Source organism: Phyllobates terribilis, unplaced genomic scaffold (genome assembly GCF_046119375.1).
Source record: "Phyllobates terribilis strain yellow unplaced genomic scaffold, ASM4611937v1 Scaffold_4__5_contigs__length_816908805, whole genome shotgun sequence".
Taxonomy (NCBI): Eukaryota; Metazoa; Chordata; class Amphibia; order Anura; family Dendrobatidae; genus Phyllobates; species Phyllobates terribilis.
The window spans coordinates 293,084,307-293,107,393 of record NW_027362764.1 but is presented as its reverse complement, the minus strand read 5'-3'; the positions used below and the strand labels follow the sequence as shown (position 1 = coordinate 293,107,393).

The following is a 23,087-nucleotide window of genomic DNA, read 5'->3' as shown; positions in this document are numbered from 1 at the left end:
CTCACCTTTCCGCGGTTAATCAGCACTAAATTGCTGTGTCCTTAAATACACTGAGATCCTCAGAGAGTTGCTGGTGATTGCGTGTTATACCAATTCAGGCCTGGGATTCTAGTAGTCGACTAGAGTTACCTTGGAGTTCCTTCATGGATTGTAGCTGTGCTTTCTCCGGTGTCATTTCGGATCTAAATGTATTCCCCTATTTGTTTCCCCTGTGTGTACTTTAGTTTGTAGTGGGGCTGACTTAGTACTCACCCCTCCGTATCCATGCCTAGGGCCTAGCCATGGGGTCAGCTAGGGCCAGGTTTCCTGCTTGGCAATAGGGGAGTCAGGGTTTGTCGTTAGATCTGTTTATGGGTCTTCACTCTCCCTTTCCCTAGTTGTAGGGCTCCCTCCCCTTTTCCCGGTGTTATACGCTGGGCTCTCACAATACCCAGCGTGACACCTGAACTGATGGATAAATAATAAACCAGGTGAGGAACAATCAGATAAAAGGTATAATAGAAACAAGTGCACCAATTCTGCATTTATCACCCACTCCTGGTTTTGGCTCCCTCTCCTGAGAAAAAATACTGACCGAATACTGACCAAATACTGATAGTGGGGCCGTGGCCTTAGAAGCAATGTTTCTGGGGAATGAGCACGCCTCAGTATAAATCTGTATTTAGAAAAGTTTATTTAGAGAGCATTTAATTTTTTAAATTTACAATTACTGCAGTTTTCACAGCTTAAAAATTTCAATGAGAATTTATTATCCAGTATGAAAGGAAAATATATATACAGTGCCTTGTGAAAGTATTTGGCCCCCTTGAACTTTTCTACCTTTTGCCACATTTCTGGCTTCAAACATAAAGATATAAAATTCTATTTTTGGGGGGAAGAATCAACAACAAGTGGGACACAATCGTGAAGTGGAACGAAATTTATTGGATATTTTAAACTTTTAAAAAAAATTAAAAACTGAAAAGTGGGGTGTGCAATATTATTCAGCCCCCTTAAGTTAATACTTTGTAGCACCACCTTTTGCTGCGATTACAGCTGCAAGTCGCTTGGGGTATGTCTCTATCAGTTTTGCACATCGAGAGGCTGAAATTCTTGCCCATTCTTACTTGCAAAACAGCTCGAGCTCAGTGAGGTTGGATGGAGGGCGTTTGTGAACAGCAGTTTTCAGCTCTTTCCACAGATTCTCAATTGGATTCAGGTCTGGACTTTGACTTGGCCATTCTAACACCTGGATACATTTATTTTTGAACCATTCCATTGTAGATTTTGCTTTATGTTTGGCATCATTGTCTTGTTGGAAGATAAATCTCCGTCCCAGTCTCAGGTCTTTTGCAGACTCCAACAGGTTTTCTTCCGGAATGGTCCTGTATTTGACTCCGTCTATCATCCCATCAATTTTAACCATCTTCCCTGTCTCTGCTGAAGAAAAGCAGGCCCAAACCATGATGCTGCCACCACCATGTTTGACAGTGGGGATGGTATTTTGAGGGTGATGAACTGTGTTGCATTTATGCCAAACATATCGTTTTGAATTGTGGCTAAAAAGTTGATTTTGGTTTCATCTGACCAGAGCACCTTATTCCACATGTTTGGTGTGTCTCCCAGGTGGCTTGTGGCAAACTTCAAACGAGACTTTTCATGGATATCTTTGAAAAATGGCTTTCTTCTTGCCACTCTTCCATAAAGGCCAGATTTGTGCAGTGTACGACTGATTGTTGTCCTATGGACAGACTCTCCCACCTCAGCTGTAGATCTCTGCAGTTCATCCAGGGTGATCATGAGCCTTTTGGCTGCATCTCTGATCAGTCTTCTCCTTGTTCGAGATGAAAGTTTAGAGGGACAGCCGGGTCTTGGTAGATTTGCAGTGGTCTGATACTCCTTCCATTTCAATATGATCGCTTGCAGAGTGCTCCTTGAGATGTTTAAAGCTTGGGAAATCTTTTTGTATCCAAATCCGGCTTTAAACTTCGCCACAACAGTATCTCGGACCTGCCTGGTGTGTTCCTTGGTCTTCATGATGCTCTCTGCACTTGAAACAGAACCCTGAGACTATCACAGAGCAGGTGCATTTACACGGAGACTTGATTACACACAGGTGGATTCCATTTATCATTACCAGTCATTTAGGACAACATTGGATCATTCAGAGATCCTCACTGAACTTCTGGAGTGAAAGTAAAGGGGCCGAATAATATTGCACGTCTCACTTTTCAGTTTTTAATTTTTTTAAAAAAGTTTAAAATATCCAATAAATTTCGTTCCATTTTACGATTGTTTCCCACTTGTTGTTGATTCTTCCCCAAAAAATTAGAATTTTATATCTTTATGTTTGAAGCCAGAAATGTGGCAAAAGGTAGAAAAGTTCAAGGGGGCCAAATACTTTCACAAGGCACTGTATATTTCCACCAATGCAAATACCTCTATGAACTGGAGCATTTCATTGAGTCTATACATTTTGGGGGTTTTCATGTACTCGCTTGTAAACATTCTCTCTATTCACCCGTATATACGCTTAAGCTAAAAACATGCAGACAATCCTTATAAAATACATTATGGGGCAGAACTGTATATATGTCAATTGTGTATGACAGTTCGGAAAACTATTTCAGATGAGGTCAGGAATTATTTTTTTTCACAAATCAGCCTTTTCTTACATATTTTCCTTATTTCTAATAGTTTAACGTTCCAGTGTGTCTAATTTGTCACACTCACCTCACATCTGTTTCCACTGGTGGGTGCAGTTCTGAAAACCTCCTCATAATCATCACTTTCGACATTCCCTATGCTTCCCTCATTCTGCAAAAAAAAATCCATTTATTTTAATAATATTAATTGTCCAATTAGAACTACAAGGCTAAGAGTAGCAACATTATTTCACTTAAAAAGGTTATTTCACATTGTTTTCAGAAAAGGTTAGCAGATAGAGATGATCGTCGAATTGCTCAGCTCTGAATCAACTTCTAGTTGAAATTAAATAATTTCACAGATCCCGATGCTTTTGTACAATTTGTGAATTTGCGCAGATCGCTAATATTATGCACAGTGCCATCTCACACATTGCTGAAGATGGCATTAAAGAGAGGGCTCGTATCATGTCCGGCACAGTCATGTGGCTTTCCCATAATGCCTATCAGCTATTACATCAAATGGATAAAAACATTTTAGGGTTTTACAGCCTTTTGCACCATTTGAAGTGGCTTTGAGGGCCCTATGTGACAGAAATTACCCAAAAGTGACACCATATTAAAAAATGCACCCCTCAAAGTGCTCAAAACTACATTCAAGAAGTTTATTAACCGTTTAGGACTTCAACAGAATTAAAGCAATGTGGAAAGAAAAAATTAATATTTTACCTTTTCCCATCAAAATATTGATTTAGCCCCAAATTTTGAATTTTCAAAAGGGTAACAGGAGAAAATGGACCATACAATTTGTTGTGCAGTTTCTCCTGAGTATGCTGATACCCCATATGTGAGGGAAAACTACTGTTTGGGTGCCCAGCAGGGCTAGAAGGGAAGGAGCACCATTTGACTTCTGGAGCGCAAAATTGGCTAGAATAGATAGCGGATGCCATGTCGCATTTGCAAAGCCCCTGATGTGCCTAAACAGTGGAAACCTCCCACAATTTACCCCATTTTGGAAACTGCACCCCTTAAGAAACTTATCTAGAGGTGTGGTGAGCTCCTTGAACCCACAGGTGCTTCCCAAAACTTTAGAACGTTGAGTCATGAAAATGAAAAAAATATATTTTTCCTGCAAAAATGTTGCTTTAGCCCCAGATTTTTCCCTTTCACAGGGATAACAGGAGAAAATGGACCCCAAAATATGCTGTACACTAATACCCTATATGTGATGGGAAACTACTGTTTGGGCACATGGCAGGGCTTGGAAGTGAAGGAGCGCCAATTAAATTCTGCAATTTTGGCTGGAATAGATGGAGGATGCCATGTCACATTTGAAGAGCCCCTGACATGCCAAAACAGTAAAAATCTCCACAAGTGACCCCATTTTTGAAACTACACCTCTTGAGGATTTCATCTAGGAGTGCAATGAGCATCTTTAACAAGTTTCAAGAATTGTATAAAATTGGGCTGAGTCAATGGAAAATTACAATTTTTCCACTAAAATGGTGCTTTGGCCCCAAGTTTTTAATTTTCCAAAGAGGTAATAGGAGAAAATGGACCTTACAATTTGTTACGCAATTTCTCCTAAGTACACCAAACTTTTTGGTCGAAAACTACTTTTGAGGCACAGTGAAAAGCTCAGATGGGAAGGAACGCCATATTGAAGCTCAAATTTTGCTGAAATGTTTTTAGGGAGCCATGTAACATTGGCAGAGACCCTGAGGTGCCAGAACAGTAGAATACATTCCATAAGTGACCCCATTTTACAAACTACACCTATCAGTGCCACACAGAATTTTATGCCATTGGGCGGTGAAGAAATAATATATTTTTACCACTATAATGTTGTTTTTAATTTTTATATGGGTTAACAGGAAAAAAATGGACCTCACAGTTTGTTGTGCAATCTGTCCTGAGTGTGCCAATACCCTACATGTAATCGGAACTACTTTTCAGGCACAGTATAAACTACTCAACGGATACTTGTGCATCATTATAAATAGTACATAGTAATAATACCCAATTTATATGCACTAGTGGACTTTAATCAAACAAAGGGACATCATCGCTAAAGCACATATGAACAAGCGGAAGGATGAAAAACGATCAAAAAATCCCAAATACCATAAAATATCTAATTTAATACATTAAATTTTATTCAAACAATATTAAAAATTACAGGTAAATGGTGACAGAAAAACATGCACGTGACACGAAGGACGTACGTACCACACAGGACTAAATCAAGATATCCTATACATCACATAAAATTGTGGACACCAAAATGTGTCAGTATTCTAATTATGCCATATTGCAACACCCCATTTGATTTACAGCTCCACGTGTAATGTTAATACAATACATAACCCATATATCAGTAGCTGAAAGAAACTGATGACAAATATTAGGCAGATCAATGTATCATATACCTGATGGAATGTGACCAAAGGGGCAATAGATTCTCTGGGTGGGCGCACGTCCACCCCAACACACGTTTCGGTGATAACTATTTTTGTTCATTTTTTTACATAAATATGTGTATTTATTGATAATATTTTACTTTAACTTCTAATACTCTTGATAGCTGGTATAATGCATGGCAATGCACCTGCATTGCAATACAGTATACCTGTTAGTGCTTCACTGACAGAAGCCTCTTAGAATATGCTCCTGGCATGGTCTAACAGGCTTGTTGCAGCTGGCTGACCTGGAGGTCGTCATTATGACTTCGGGTTGCCATGGCAACCATCGAGCCCTTGCAATGACATCGTTGGGGCGACGATCAGAAGGGAGAGGGAGCCCCCAGCCTCTCCCAGCCTTCTAAATGCTGCGATCGATACAGATACCGTGGCATTTAAGGGGTTAATTGGCCCAGAGCAGTGCAGGCTCCACTCCTGGCTGTGACAGCCGGAGCTTGGCTATCATTTAAGCAGCGGCGCGCGCGGGTACAGCTCCTATACACCAAAGGTTGGGAACCCCTTCCAGACCATGACGTATAGGTATGTCAAAGGTCGTGAAGGGGTTAATAATACCTGATTTTTTTTTTTCATTCTTGACACAATACAAAACAAAGAGTGCGGTTTAAGTTCCCTCAATCCCAATTTTACTACTGAAGGAAAATACTGAAATTAAGGCTTGTCTGTCTGAGAAAGTATGCTTCCTTATTTGTGTGGCTGACATCTTTTGAAAATTATTTTTTCAATTTTATTTATTTATTAATAATTTAAAAAAAAGACAAAAAAAAAATTCCCAACATTTCAAAAACTTAAATGCAAATGTCTATCTCAAAACATGTGTGTTTTAAAAAATTCTCAGTTTTTTTGCACACTTGTTTTAATAGGTCAATAGTACATGAATACTGTGGCCTGTTGGAGGTACTGGCTTTTAGGTTGTGTGTCTGCCTAGATTTTCTTGACAAGTTCTTTTTAAAAAGGGGGGGTCGTAGTCCAATTTAGCAATCGTACACTCTACGACAAAACTGCATGCTGTTCGTTTACAGTCGTGTATCTATCTAGCAACTCAGCTATTTTTGACTATGGAATATTTTTCCAAGGGAAGGGGAATAAACGGGAAAAAAAAGTTTTACATTTTACATAATTGTTTTATTATCCCAGTTAAACAACCATACACAGCACAAAATACCAAAGACTCCTGCGGCATCTTCCATAATGTACCTACCAACATAGCATTCTTGGTTAGAATAGTGTTTAAAATTAGATAAAAAAATCTACAACAAATAAACACATTAAAACATTTTGTATACTTGTTTCATTAGTCCATTTAGGCAACCGAACACCACTCAACTACACTGTGGGCTTTTGCCACATTTGGAAGCTGTGTGCCTAGCCAGCATTTGTTATTAAATTATTCTTTTTGACCAGGGGGATTTAATTTGCTCAACACAAAGTCTAAAAAGAAATTACACTAAATTGAGACATTTAACTGTGCAGTCATGCTTTGGAATTCAATGCTGCATATGTTGGAGTGACTCTACCAGCAGTGTAAAGAATTGCCAAACTATATTATGCAGCAACCAAACTGGAGGGTTACTTTGAGATCTGCCATTGACAGCTGGATGCCTTTCGCCATCTAAGCCTGCAGCCATGTCCAATTCCAAGAGCTGACAATGCCATAAGTATAGAAAGCTCTTCTTTCTGTCAGTGCAACACACCTTAGGCTATGTGCACACTATGTTTTTAGGAGCTTTTGTAACTTACTGGAAACTCTCCAAATCTTCCCCCAAATCTGAAATCTCAAATACTTTGAGTTTTTGGTAAATTTCTGCTACGATAACTCAGCAAAAAGATTTTGTATGCACATAGCCTTAGGGTATTGGCAAACGCTTCGGAGCCACTGCGGGTTTGACGCTGCGTGTTATGCAGCATCAAACCCGCAGTGGCCAGATGTTACAGTATAGTGGATTTGTAGAAATCCCATGTCCACTATGCGTATCTGGGCATCTGCGGATCACCCGCGGAAACTGACATGCGGCGCGTCTTTCCAGACTGCAGCATGTCAATTTTTCTTGCGGGTCCGCTTTCTCCAGAGACCTAACATCTTTGAGGAATGTCCACAGGTGAAAAAAAAATGGCACTACTCATTTGCATAAAGAGAGGAAGCCGCCGGCGGCTATTCCGCAGCGTCAGAGCCGCAGACTGGTACGCATCATGGGCACATACCCTTAAACTGTTCTGCCACAAAACTTTTCCTGATTACTCAGCCTGCCTATTTAAATAACAATAGGAATCTGCCAATACAGTACAAGTTTGTTCCCTATTATCACACAGGCAAGCTAGATATTGGTAAATATAAGATGCATTATTCCACTATGGTATAAATATCCCTTTTTCCACCAACTCCTTAACCCCTTTACCCCCCAAGGTGGTTTGCACGTTAATGACGAGGCCAATTTTTACAATTCTGACCACTGTCACTTTATGAGATAATTACTCTGGAACGCTTCAACGGATCCCCCTGATTCTGAGATTGTTTTTTCATGACATATTGTACTTCATGATTGTGGTAAAATTTCTTCCATATCATTTGCGTTTATTTGTGAAAAAAATGGAAATTTGGCGAAAATTTTAAAAATGTTGCAATTTTCCAAATTTGAATTTTTATTCCCTTAAATCAGAGAGATATGTCACACAAAATAGTTAATAAATAACATTTACCACATGTCTACTTTACATCAGCACAATTTTGGAACCAAATTTTTTTTTTTTATTAGGGAGCTATAAGGGTTAAACGTTGACCAGCGATTTCTCATTTTTCCAACAAAATTTACAAAACCATTTTTTTAGGGACCACACCTCATTTGAAGTCACTTTGAGGGGTCTTTATGATAGAAAATACCCAAAAGTGACACCATTCTAAAAACTGCACCCCTCAAGGTGCTCAAAACAGCATTCAAGAAGTTTATTAACCCTTCAGGTGCTTCACAAGAATTTTTGGAATGTGGAAGAAAAAAATTAACATTTAACTTTTTTCACAAAAATGTTACTTTAGACCCAATTTTTTTTATTTTCGCAGGGGTAACAGGAAACAATGGACCCAAAAAATTGTTGTGCAATTTCCCCTGAGCATGCAGATACCCCATATGTGGGAGAAAACCACTGTTTGGGCGTACGGCAGGGTTCGGAAGGGAAGGAGCACCATTTGACTTTTTGATTGCAAAATTTGCTTGAATAATTAGCGGACGCCATGTTGTGTTTGGGGAGCCCCTGATGTGCCTAAACAGTGGAAACCCCCCACAAGTGACACCATTTTGGAAACTAGACCCCTCAGGGAACTTATATAGATGTGTGGTGAGCACCTTGAACCACCAGGTGCTTCGCAGAAATTTAGAACATTGAGCCGTAAAAATAAAATTTTCACATTTTTGCAACAAAAATGTTTTTCAGCCTCCAATTTTGCATTTTCATGAGGGTAACAGGAAAAATTGCACATACGTTTACAACGGTACCACATTTATATTGTTTTTCTATGTTTTGCTTTTACTACTATTTTATCGAAAAAATTATTTTTTTGCACCGCTTTGTTCTGAGAGCTATAACTTTTTTATTTTTCGGTCGTTGGAGCAGTATGGTGGCTTTTTTTTGCAGGACAAGATGCCGTTTTCAGCCGTACCATTTTTATTTATATTCGTCTTTTTGATCGCGTGTTATTCCATTTTTTGTTTGGCAGTATGATGATAAAGCATTGTTTTTTGCTTCGTTTTTTTTTTTTTTTTTTTTACCGTGTTCACTAAAGGGGTTAAATAGTGGGACAGTTTTATAGGTCAGGTTGTTTGCTGCGATACCAAATATGTGTACTTTATTGTTTTTTTTTATAATAATATTTATTGATGGGTACATTATATTTTTATTTTTGGTGGATTATTTATTTATTTTTTTTAAATATTTTTACAAATTATTTTTTTTTTCATTTTTTAACACTTTTTTTACTTTTATTCTTTGTCCTACTATGGGACTTTCACTTTTTTTATTCTGATAGCTTGTATAGAATAGGGATGGAGCACCATCCCTGTGCTATACAGGCTGTCAGCACTGCAGAGACAGAAGATACTTTGGTCATGCACTGCGCATGACCAAAGTATCTTCCTGCAGTCTGTTGACCCGGATGTTGTCATGATGACATCGGGTCGTCATGGCAAATTCCGGGAAGCCGCGGCAGACAGCGTTGGACGCCGGCAGGAGAGGTGAGTATCGCGATCACCTCCCCTTGCCACCGCAATACTTCGATCGCAGCATTGCGGGGGTTAATGTGCCGGGAGCTCCCAGCACATAGAACCGGGTGTCAGCTGTAGCAATCAGCTGACATCCGGCAGAGATCTCGCCCCCCGCAGCCTGTGTGCGGGCGAAATTGCAAAGGCGTACTAATACGTACCTGGCTCTTAAGTCCCAGGGCACAGGTACGTATTAGTACGCTTTGGGCTTTTAAGTGGTTAATATGCATATATCCTCTATGTGGCAGCCACACATATGCCTATAGCAGTGTGGTCTATACATCCCCCATAATAGTGTGTCAAGCACTCTATTAAATGTTGTAGCATATTATTTGGTTTGAACTTTTTTTTATTTATTATCTTTCATCTAAAATGTATGTATGGGTTACGGTCAGGAATAGTGGCGTATTTTCACTGCGTCCAAAGCGCTGCATTCTACATTAAACGCATGTTTTTTTGAACTACACTGATTTACCGCATCTAATGACAGTCTATTGGGGAAAATATGCACTGGAGAAAAGCGTCTCCGCTACAGAAATTTACATGCTACGGCTCGCAAACCTGCACCACAGGCAATTTTTCGCAACATTAAAAAGAAGCACAATGGGCATTGGATTTCTATAGATCCCTTCCACTGTGCTTGTAATGTAGAATGTAGCATTTTGGAAGCAGCGAAAATACACTACGTTCAAAACGCTACTATTCCTGATTGTAGGCACGTACCCTAAGGTTTCTGTTGATAGCAGGCAGAACAGCATACCTGTCCATACCAAATCCCAAACTTTTTCTTCTTGGGACTCACCAGACCACGGAGATGCCTGATTTCAGCTGATAGACTAAGAAGAATCCTGGGACTCCCTATGTATAGTGGAAGTCCATGTGAAAAGTAAAAAAATTGCTCAATTTACTTTTCATTTGTCCTTTGAATGTTGATACAGCAAAGATTGCTACAGCCAGAGAAAGGACTGCTCAAATTTTAAATGAGCTGTCCATTACTAGGATAAACCATTCTTTACTATCATTCAGTGATGAGCAAAAGGATAACAATGGTTTGAACTTTTGAATTTCAGGCTCCATATCTCGCCATCCACTACTGCTTTGAACGTGAGACTACATCATTTTATAGACAGTCATCTTGGCTATCTCATACATAAATTTGACATGCAACTATTTAGCATATGATTAGTTATGCAGATTCTTGTCATGTCACTGCATGGTTACTGTTTTGCTTCTAAAAATCTAAATTTAAATTTTTATTATTTTGTTAGTATTTTGTAAATCCACCTTTGGCTTTCAACACTACCTTAATCCTTCTGGGCATGCTTTCGATCAGATTGGTATCTAAGGGGTAACTTTTCTCCTTGTGGAGAGTGACATGCTAAGCATGTCAAGGTGAGGAGACTTTTTAAGCCGCAATGCTCCTCTGGAAAATATGCAAATTGTCTCTTCAGAGAGGAAGAGAACTAGAACTCTAGTGCCACCTATAGGAAGTAGCAATCCTAAAAGTCAATATTGACCCTTTAACGAGCCTTATCACATGACTTAGGATAAAAGCCAGAACCTCAATTTGCAGACACTGTGTTTCGCAGTGCAGCCCCTCGTCAGTGCGAAGTGTGAGTTCTGCAAAGAACAGGCCTTTCCTAACGTTGATAGTGTACAAGCCATAACCTTAACAGGCTAATTAAGGTCTGAAACCTTGTTCAAAGTTCTCTGAGCACACAAATCTCCAAGGGTGCCCCAACTTTTGCATCGGCCCATTTTCCTTTTTGTGATTTTTAAACTGTAAAAAATGACTATATATTTTGCCTAAAATACAAAGGAAATGTTTATATTAACAATGACATAGTAATTTTGACCAGGGGTGCCCAAACTTTTACATGCCACTGTAGCTCTGTTTTGAGAACACCATCAATCCTGGTCAAGTATCCAACGACTTTCGTTGTGAAACAACCCTATATCATCAGGCTCCCTCCACTGAAGTTGACAGTTCCTTCAATTTATCGATCCATTAGCCCCTTTTCCCTTGTTTTTTCCGGTCCCGTTTGCACTCATCAGAGGCCAGTTTATTGACTTTTGTCTCATCGCTCTATCGCTTCTCGTACCTTTTTGCAAACTCGATCCGATGCTTTTTATGACGATGTTGAAGTCAAGGTTTCTTCACCTTTTCTCAGGCCACCATTCCAGACTTATGTAACTTATGTCTCACGGTGCTTGCATGGACGTCTATGATCTCACTATTATAAAGCATATGAACCACCTCCATTGCCGTGTTTGTCACGCCATAATTGATAGACTTTGTGATAAGCCGACTTGTTGACTCCGATATTTTGCCTGGATGTCCACCTCTTGGCTTTTGAATGGATGGACAGACTTCATTTCATATTCTTCCAACGATCATGGCACTCACATGATGCAGTTTGTCAATTTTCTTGGCCGAGAGACAGCTATGATGAAACTGTTTCACTTTTCTTGTGAAATATTCTTCATGGCTGCTCCTCGATTTGAACTAGTGACCTTTTGATTGGGAATCAACCTAATAACACACTGAGCTATTAGGGAATGTGAGAACAGGTTGTATTTTGTAGTATGCAGACAGAAAAAGATTTTTCCACCACCAGAAGCAAAATAGTAACAATACAGTGACATGATAAGAATCAACATAATTAATCATATGCTAAATAGTTGCAAGTCAAATTCATGTATGAGATAGCCAAGATCAGACCTGGGCAAAGTGCGGCCCGCGGGCCACATCCGGCCCTCTGGCTGTTCCAGACCTGCCCGCGGACCGAGACAGCCGAGGGGCTGGTAACAGTGGCCGCACTGTACCCTTCCCCGCCTGCACGCACGCCGTCACGACTGTCTCAATCAGCGGTGAATGCATTGGTGGAGGAGGGGCCACCGCCTCCCTCTTCCACCAATCAGCGTTAGAAACAGCTGACGTGATGACATCAGCCTGCGCACTGCGGAGAGTCAGTGCATCGCAGACAGGAGCGCCAGGAGAACAGGGAGTGAGGTAAGTATATGCTGGACACAGTGGGGGGGGCTCTCATGCTGGACACAGGGGGGGTCTCTCATGCTGGACACAGGGGGGCTCTCATGCTGGACAAGGGGGGGCTTTAATGCTGGACACAGGGGGGGCTTTAATGCTGGACACGGGGGCTTTAATGCTGGACACAGGTGGGCTCTCATGCTGGACACAGGGGGCTCTCTCATGTTGGACACAGGGGGCTCTCATGCTGGACATAGGGGGGGCTCTCATGCTGGACACAGGGAGGCCTGTCATGCTGGACACAGGGGGGCTCTCATGCTGAACACAGAGGGGGACTCTCATGCTGGACACATGGGGGCTCTCATGCTGTACATAGGGGGATTCTCATGCTGGACACAGGGAGTGCTGTCATGCTGGACACAGGGGAGCTCTCATGCTGGACACAGGGGGAGCTCTCATTCTGGACACAGGGGGAGATCTCATGTTGGACACTGGGGGTTTAATGCTGGACACTGGAGGGCTGTCATGCTGGACACTGGGGAGGGCTGTCATGCTGGACACTGGGGAGGGCTGTCATGCTGGACACTGAGGAGGGCAGTCATGCTGGATACTGGGGAGGGCTGTCATGCCGGACACTGGGGAGGGCTCTCTTGCTGGACACTGGGGAGGCTCTCGGGCTCTCATAATGGACATGGGGGGGTGGGTGGTGCTCATGCTGGACACGGGAGGGCTGTGTGGGGCTCATGCTGGACATGGGTGGCTGTGTGGGGCTCATGCTGGACACGGGAGGGCTGTGTGGGGCTCATGCTGATCACGGGGGGGCTGTGTGGGGCTCTTGCTGGACATGGGGGGCTGTGTGAGGCTCATGCTGGACTTGGAGGGCTGTGTGGGGCTCATGCTGTACATAGGGTGACTGTGTGGGGCTCATCCTGGACATGGGGGGGCTTTGTGGGGCTCATTCTGGACATGGGGGGCTGCGTGGGGCTCATGATGGTCATGGGGGGCTGTGTGGGGCTCATGCTGGACATGGGGGGGATGTGTGTGGCTCATGCTGGACATGGGGGGGCTGTGTGGGGCTTATGCTGGACATGGGGGGCTCTGTGGGACTCATGCTGGAAATGGAGGGGGGCTGTGTGGGGCTCCTGCTGGACATGTGGGCTGTGTGGGGCTCATGCTGGACATGGGGGGGCTGTGTGGGGCTCATGCTGGACATGGAGAGGCTTTGTGGGGCTCATGCTGGACACGGAGAGGCTTTGTGGGCCTCATGCTGGACACGGGAGGGTTGTGTGGGGCTCATGCTGGACATAGGGGGGCTGTGTGGGGCTCATGCTGTGTATAGAGAGGCTGTGTGGGGGGCTCAAGCTGTATATAGGGGGATGTCTGCTCAATATTAAGTTATACATTTAATATTAATGTAATTGTTACTGTAAAAGTCAGAAGGCCGGTAAAACCTAGGATTTACCGGTCAATCTGGACATTTACCGAGGCAATCGGTAAAAGCTCAAAATGAAAAGTAAAATTGGACTTTTACCGGTGAAGTCTTGGTAAATCTTAACATTTCTCAACAGCGTTGGTAAAAGTCAGATGTATTCCATATAAACGAACGATTTTGGACTTTTACCTGGGCGAATTGGTAAATGTTTACATTTACCAGCATGTGTTGGTAAAAGTAACTACCAGCATGTGTTGGTAAAAGTAACTTTGAGTCACAGAATTCTGACTCTTACCAGCAGATGATGGTGGTAAAAGTTAACTAAACGCAATTTCCGCCTCTGATGAAGGCCTTAATCGTTAGAAATATTTTTATTCTTCAAAATGCAAATGCAAATGAACAAATACAAATAGGAAAATGCAAATAGAACACATTTATGTAGGAAAATACTTCTCAAAAATGACAAATTACCGCAAATACAAGAATAACGCAACTTCAAAACTATGTAATTCTGAATTCAAATACGAAACATTTATGTAGGAAAATACTTCTCAAAAATGTCAAATTAACGCAAATACATGAATAACGCAACTTCAAAACTATGTAATTCTGTAATTATGACTAGGGATAAGCGGATAGATCCGTCCAGACCCGTTATCCGAGCGGATAACGGGCTGTACGGATACGGATACGGACACGGGGGGGCTTTAATGCTGGACACAGGGGGGGCTTTAATGCTGGACACGGGGGCTCTCATGCTGGACACAGGGAGGCCTGTCATGCTGGACACAGGGGGGCTCTCATGCTGAACACAGAGGGGGACTCTCATGCTGGACACATGGGGGCTCTCATGCTGTACATAGGGGGATTCTCATGCTGGACACAGGGAGTGCTGTCATGCTGGACACAGGGGAGCTCTCATGCTGGACACAGGGGGAGCTCTCATTCTGGACACAGGGGGAGATCTCATGTTGGACACTGGGGGTTTAATGCTGGACACTGGAGGGCTGTCATGCTGGACACTGGGGAGGGCTGTCATGCTGGACACTGGGGAGGGCTGTCATGCTGGACACTGAGGAGGGCAGTCATGCTGGACACTGGGGAGGGCTGTCATGCCGGACACTGGGGAGGGCTCTCTTGCTGGACACTGGGGAGGCTCTCGGGCTCTCATAATGGACATGGGGTGGTGGGTGGTGCTCATGCTGGACACGGGAGGGCTGTGTGGGGCTCATGCTGGACATGGGTGGCTGTGTGGGGCTCATGCTGGACACGGGAGGGCTGTGTGGGGCTCATGCTGATCACGGGGGGGCTGTGTGGGGCTCTTGCTGGACATGGGGGGCTGTGTGAGGCTCATGCTGGACTTGGAGGGCTGTGTGGGGCTCATGCTGTACATAGGGTGGCTGTGTGGGGCTCATCCTGGACATGGGGGGGGGCTTTGTGGGGCTCATTCTGGACATGGGGGGCTGTGTGGGGCTCATGATGGTCATGGGGGGCTGTGTGGGGCTCATGCTGGACATGGGGGGGATGTGTGTGGCTCATGCTGGACATGGGGGGGCTGTGTGGGGCTTATGCTGGACATGGGGGGCTCTGTGGGGCTCATGCTGGAAATGGAGGGGGGCTGTGTGGGGCTCCTGCTGGACATGTGGGCTGTGTGGGGCTCATGCTGGACATGGGGGGGCTGTGTGGGGCTCATGCTGGACATGGAGAGGCTTTGTGGGGCTCATGCTGGACACGGAGAGGCTTTGTGGGCCTCATGCTGGACACGGGAGGGTTGTGTGGGGCTCATGCTGGACATAGGGGGGCTGTGTGGGGCTCATGCTGTATATAGAGAGGCTGTGTGGGGGGCTCAAGCTGTATATAGGGGGATGTCTGCTCAATATTAAGTTATACAATTAATATTAATGTAATTGTTACTGTAAAAGTCAGAAGGCCGGTAAAACCTAGGATTTACCGGTCAATCTGGACATTTACCGAGGCAGTCGGTAAAAGCTCAAAATGAAAAGTAAAATTGGACTTTTACCGGTGAAGTCTTGGTAAATCTTAACATTTCTCAACAGCGTTGGTAAAAGTCAGATGTATTCCATATAAACGAACGATTTTGGACTTTTACCTGGGCGAATTGGTAAATGTTTACATTTACCAGCATGTGTTGGTAAAAGTAACTACCAGCATGTGTTGGTAAAAGTAACTTTGAGTCACAGAATTCTGACTCTTACCAGCAGATGATGGTGGTAAAAGTTAACTAAACGCAATTTCCCACTCTGATGAAGGCCTTAATCGTTAGAAATATTTTTATTCTTCAAAATGCAAATGCAAATGAACAAATGCAAATAGGAAAATGCAAATAGAACACATTTATGTAGGAAAATACTTCTCAAAAATGACAAATTACCGCAAATACAAGAATAACACAACTTCAAAACTATGTAATTCTGAATGCAAATAGGAAAATGCAAATAGAAAACATTTATGTAGGAAAATACTTCTCAAAAATGACAAATTACCGCAAATACAAGAATAACGCAACTTCAAAACTATGTAATTCTGAATTCAAATACGAAACATTTATGTAGGAAAATACTTCTCAAAAATGTCAAATTAACGCAAATACATGAATAACGCAACTTCAAAACTATGTAATTCTGTAATTATGACTAGGGATAAGTGGATAGATCCGTCCAGACCCGTTATCCGAGCGGATAACGGGCTGTACGGATACGGATAATCCCGATATCTGTCGGATATATCCGTGCCTTCACATAATGCATGTTTCATGCATCATCGGAAGGCATGGATGGTGAGAGTGTGCAGGGCAGACAGGTATAAAGCTAAATTGCTACTTACCGGAGGTTTCCCAGGTCTCGCCGTCCGCGTTCTCCTTCCGAGTCACATGACTGCATACGTCACCACGCAAGTGACGCATGCGTAAGTCATGTGACACAACTTGTGTCACATGACTTATGCACCTGTCAATTTCGTGGTGACGTATGCAGTCATGTGACCCGGAAGAAGGAGGATGCGGCCGGCCGACGAGACCTGGGAAGCCTCTGGTAGCCTCCAGTAAGTAGTGATCTTTAAGTGGCGGAGAAGGGGGGTCCGGCCAGAGGGCGGGATGACCCTAGTGGGCGGGGAGTTCCTACTGCATTTAGGATCCCAGCGGTAGTCCCCACTTGGTAGAAGTCATCTTCTTTTTTTATAATAATCGCAATGATCGACTTAGGGTCCATTTTTCAACGGCCGACGTCTGAAATTCTGATTCTGATGTTCTGTCCAATGTTAGGTTCGGGTAATTTTTGACTGGAACATTTCAACATTTTCTTGGCCTGTGTTTCAAGTCCTTCTCTTGCAGCTTTTCGAACTCTTCTGACCGCACCAATTCTTCTATTGATTGTATGCGAAATCAAAACGTCAGGTTGCTGATCATCATGAAGTTCTCCATCTTTCTTAGAAGGCTTTGACTCGACACTTTTTTCTTTTAGGTCTTCATTATTCTTGGATGGCAAAATTGGTGGAGTTTCATATGCTGTTAAGGTGTGCGGACAGTTGGATAAGTCCAAAGCTTCTCCTTCCGTTGTGAACAGCTGATGACAGTTGGATTCATCCGAAGCTTCTGCTGCTGTTGGTGCTAACGTGTGATGAAAGTTAGATTCATCTGACCCTTCGGCTTCTGTTGGTGATGTCGGATCACTAGCTTCCTCTTGCAAACCAACAAACATTTTTTCAAGGTCTTCTTCTGAAGAGAGATTTCTGATCCCATCACTAGGAATTTTGGAGGTAGCTAGACCCATCTGCATTGGTACTTCGAACATAGCTTCATAGGGCGAGCATTTAATTCCCTCATGGTATACTCTATTTTTCATTGCTTGTACAAAGCGAAGGCCCTCAGACCACTTGGGTGTCTTATTTGTTTCCATCCACGTTGACAACATGTTTTCAATGTCTTGATTTGCTCTTTCCACGGAGCCTTGGGACTGGCTGTGTCTTGGTTTACCATGCACTATTTTCATATCAGGCCACATCGCGCACAAACTCTGTATGACCTTGTTACAAAATTCCCTCCCATTATCAGAAAGCAGAATACACCGGGCACCAAAAGTGGAAAAAATGTCAAGGAGGTGGTACGCAACCTCTTCTGCTCTTTTAGCACATAAAGCACGTAGAAGAACAAATTTAGTGACGTGGTCTTGATAGACGAATATGAGCTTGAAATCATTATCACAATTGGATTGCATGTCAATGAGATCGACTTGAGCATGAGAATTCATTTCACTGTGTAGGATGGGTTTCACAACAAGGTCTTTTTTGGTAATCTTCTGTTTTTTCTGGCATGGCTGGCAGAGTCGCAGATAAATAACTATTGACTCCGTTGTGACATTTTTGAACTTACGGTTCACCTCCTTTAGGATCCTGGTCCGCCCTCCGTGGCCGGTACTGATGTGCGCATTATGAATGACACTAAAGAGTTCTGCACACCGAAAGTAATGCAACACGTTGTCTTTTTCACACGAGATTGGTGCAATTAACTTTTCATCACTTCCGACGGTCATGATGTCGTACCTCTTCAAACGCCTGTAGTGAATACTCCGTTTAGGTACCGCCACCTTAGCCTCCTTCACTTCTTTCAATATATTCTCGTATTTATCGTCCGCGAGATAAAAATGATTAGCTCGCTTTTTCTCCACCACTTCATTCAAGAGCTCCGAAAAACGATCTTTCATTTCCTCACTCATGATCTGACAATCAGCTAGTGCCTGTGCAGCTTTGACAGGCAGTCGGCTATGCAGTTTTGAGCAGTATGTGCAGCTTGCAAAACACTCAGGCAGTCGTCCAGCATGAGGACACAAACCGGAAGTACGCCCATTTACCCACACTGCTTGGCAAGAATCCCATGTTCTTTTGTAATAGGGTTACTCAGCATTGTGTGAAAGACTGTACAACAGCACCATCTACTGGTCTAACACTGCCATTGATGAGTTAGTGATTTTCTTCAGGCAGTGATTGGGCAGCAATCTAAGAAGAGAACCCCAGGAAACTAGGACTTGAGGCAGGAGCTATTTTAGGGAGAGTGAGAGGACTGGTGCTGTGCTGACTAGACTGAGCCCAGACAGGGCTGTTGCGCTGTTTCCTTCCAGCCTTTTCTCGGAATGCGCTGTCTTCCGATTCCCCTGATCAGAGACTACGGTGCTCGGGTGGAACAGACCGTTCATGGCACCCAGCAACTCCGGCTCAGAGCTTATCTGCATATCTTCTGGTTCTACCACATTGGCGCGGCAACGGTAAATCGTGTGAGCAGTGTTAGCGTCCACCTTGCAAGGGGCCCTTGGAAAGACTTTGGACTCTGCGCTCTACAGGAAGCTAAGTACAGGACAATTTTTACACTACTACACCGGCAGCGTGTGTACTTCTTGTAACTTTTGTGAGAGGGTGCTGCAGAACACTGATACCCTAAGATTCATAGGACGTTCTCTTTTGCATATTTTAGTGAGGGGTTAGTGGTTGTATGTTAGCGGGAAGTGGGCACTTTTTGTATGATCGGAACAATAATCATAGGATAGTCAGGATTGACATCTGTATATGTAGAACGTACATACGTTAAGGATAGTCAGGATTGACATCTGTATATATAGAACGTATATACGTTACAGGGTAGCAGATACCTTACAGGGTAGCAGATTTTGTTCATTGTTATTACCATATTTTCCCCATTTACTCTTATTACATTTATAAAAACTTTGAACACTGTGTCCTCCATTTCCTCGCCGTATCTGCCTAATCAGACACCTTTCCCGCGGTGGCTTACACTTTTTATTACACCCTTCTCAGCTACATTTACCAAGAAGCCATGGTAAATGTGCACATTTACCAACTGCGCTTACACCCTTCTCAGCTACATTTTAATGTGCACATTTACCAACTGCGCTTACACCCTTCTCAGCTACATTTTAATGTGCACATTTACCAACTGCGCTTACACCCTTCTCAGCTACATTTTAATGTGCACATTTACCAACTGCGCTTACACCCTTCTCAGCTACATTTACCAAGAAGCCGTGGTAAATGTGCACATTTACCAACTGCGCTTGGTTAAAGTCAGATGTTCCATCTTCACACCTGATATTTCTGACTTTTACCACGCTCGAGGGTAAATGTTAACATTTACCAAGATTTCACAGGTAAAAGTCCAATTTTACTTTTCATTTTGAGCTTTTACCGATGGCCTCGGTAAATGTCCAGATTGACCGGTAAATCCTAGGTTTTACCGGCCTTCTGACTTTTACAGTAACATAATCATTAATAATATAATAATTAGAATTATATGTTAATATTAATATTGAGCAGAATTCATTTCAGCCTATTGCTTCGGCCCTCCCCAACAGTCACAGTCTCTCATGTGGCCCCTCGGGAAAATTAATTGCCCACCCCTGGCCAAGATGAAGGTCTATAAAATTATGGTAGTCTCACGTTCCAAGCAGTAGTGGATGGTGAGATATGGAGCGTGAAAGTCAAAAGTTCAAAATATTGTTACCATTTTGCTCATCACTGCATTTCCCACTGTAAAATAAAAATACACTATACATACTTCTCATACAGGCTATATTCCAGCAATGTCGATGCCAAGTCTTCAGAGGCTCAAATAACATACAGTATTTTTTCCATGTGAGCCCTACATCCAATCAGTGGACATTATGGACCATTGTGCTCTCATTTCCTGCAGCCCATTAGTGAGCTTTGGAAAACCTGACGTCTCCGGTTTGGGGAGGGGAAAGGGAAGTATAAGCTGTTTTTATTTTACAAGTGGCAATAGAATATTTATAAACTGGTGGCCTGAATAGTGGCCGACCTCTTAAACTACTTAAATACTGCTTCTCCAACTGCACCTCACCAAGAATTAGGGGTGGTGTTGCAGAGTTTGAGAACAACTGATCTATACTATAATACCCCATGAAATGACTTCTGATAGCTTCCATTGCAATCAATGGAATCCATTAGGATCTGTAATACTTCCCTTTTTATATGTTAAAACAGAGCCATCAGAAAAAGAACCTTTGATGCAAAAGTGAACAGAGCTCCAAATATAATTGGATATACAGTTGTGCAAAAGTTTACATACCCCGGAAGAATTTTTCCTTTCTTGGCCTTGTTTCAGAGAATATGAATGATAACAAAAATATTTTTTCTCCACTCATGGTTATTGGTTGGGTTAAGCCATTTATTGTCAGACTACTGTGTTTTCTCTTTTTAAATCTTAATGACAACCAAAAACATCCAAATGACCCTGATCAAAAGTTCACATACCCTAGTGATTTTGGCCTGATAACATGCACAGAATTTGACCCAAAGGGATTTGAATGTCTACTAAAGGTAACATCCTCACCTGTGACCTGCTTGCTAGTAATCAGTGTGCGTGCATAAAAGCTGAGTGAGTTTTTGGGATCCAGACAGACTCTGGGATCTTTCATCCAGCCACTGACGTTTCTGGATTGTGAGTCACGGGGAATCAAAAGAATTGTCAATGGTTCTACGGGAAAAGGTAGTTAAACTGCATAACACAGGAAAGGGATACAAAAAAATATCCAAGGAATTGATAATGCCAGTCAGCAGTGTTCAAAATGTGATTAACAAATGGAAAATCAGGGGCTCTGTAAAAACCAAACCACAGTCAGGTAGACCAACAAAAATTTAGGCCACAACTGCCAAGAAAATTGTTCGGGATGCAAAAAAAACCCCACAAATAACATCAGCTGAAATTCAGTACTCTCTGAAAACCAGCGATGTGGCTGTTTCAAGATGCACAATAAGGAGGCACTTGAAGAAAAATGGGCTGCATGGTCGAGTCGCCAGAAGAAAGCCATTACTGCGCAAATGCCACAAAGTATCTCTCCTACAATACGCCAAACAGCACAGAGACAAGCCTCAGAACTTCTGGTACAAGGTAATTTGGAGTGATGAGACCAAAATTGAACTTTTTGTCCACAACCATAAACGTTACATTTGGAGAGAGGTCAACAAGGCCTATGATGAAAGGAACACCATTCCTACAGTAAAGCATCGCTGATGTTTTGGGGATGTGTGAGGTACAAAGGCACAGGAAACTTGGTAAAAGTTGATGGAAAGATGAATGCAGCACGTTATCAGCAAATACTGGAGGCAAATTTGCACTCATCAGCCCGGAAGATGCGCATGGGACGTACTTGGACATTCCAACATGACAACGATCCAAAACACAAGGCCAAGTTGACCTGTCATTGGCTACAGCAGAACAAAGTGAAGGTTCTGGAGTGGCCATCTCAGTCTCCTGACCTCAATATCATTGAGCCACTCTCGGGAGATCTCAAGCAGGAAGTTCATGCTTGACAGCCCAGGAATTTACAGGAACTGGACGATTTTTGCCAAGAAGAATGGGCAGCTTTACCATCTGAAAAATTAAAGAACTTCATCCACAACTACCACAAAAGACTTCAAGCTGTCATTGATGTTAGAGGGGGCAATACACGGTATTAAGAACTGGGGTATGTGAACTTTTGATCAGGGTCATTTGGATGTTTTTGGCTGTCATTAAGATTTAAAAAGAGAAAACACAGTGGTTTGACAAAAAATGGCTTCAATCAACCAATAACCATGAGTGGAGAAAAAGTTTTTTTGCTATCATTCATATTCTCTGAAACAAGGCCAAGAAAGGAAAAATTCTGCCGGGGTATGTAAACTTTTGAGCACAACTGTACATTGGAGTTCAGTTTCATTTTTTAAAGGGGATCTCTCGCGGTACACATGCAGTCTGATCTGTGAACAGTATGGTATAGAGGAGAAACTGAATAGAATGGAAACAGGTTAGTTGGAAAAGATTCAGTATAACTTGAATTTTATTCATTGAAATGCCTGGTGTTTGCATGTGTAAGTGGACAATGGGTGGTTCTAGCCAGTGATTGACAGCTGTCTCTACATGCAGAGTCATACAGGAATCACTGTCAATCACTGAATAGGCCCACCCACTTGACTTATAGACATACAAACACCAAAGATTGCAATGCAAAAATGCAATAAAACTTTTCACACAAAAAAGTGTATGAATCTCATCAGCTCCACCTTCTGTACAACATCAGGCCTGCAGATCAGATACCATTTTCAACATGACAGGTTCCCGTTAAACAGCCAAAGAAAACAAAACATGGCCTCTCATGTTGCTATGACCAAATATGGACCATCTTTTTCAATCTAAATAAGCAAATGGTTGCTGAGTATAAAGTGTTCTCTACTACCCAATAGCTATAGAATTTTTTCTATTTTTGACATTTGTTCATGTGCAAAGGAATGCTT

General features: G+C 42.6%; 1 protein-coding gene across 3 annotated transcripts in view; it reads right to left on the bottom strand.

Moving 5' to 3' along the window:
- Window positions 1-23,087, bottom strand: part of COBL (cordon-bleu WH2 repeat protein) — a 694,630-nt gene that overhangs the window by 291,319 nt on the left and 380,224 nt on the right. For all 3 annotated transcript variants that reach the window (XM_073678323.1, XM_073678322.1, XM_073678324.1), the window contains one exon: window positions 2,713-2,796. In XM_073678323.1, coding sequence (XP_073534424.1) covers window positions 2,713-2,796 — 84 coding nt within the window. The remainder of the gene's footprint in view (window positions 1-2,712; window positions 2,797-23,087) is intronic.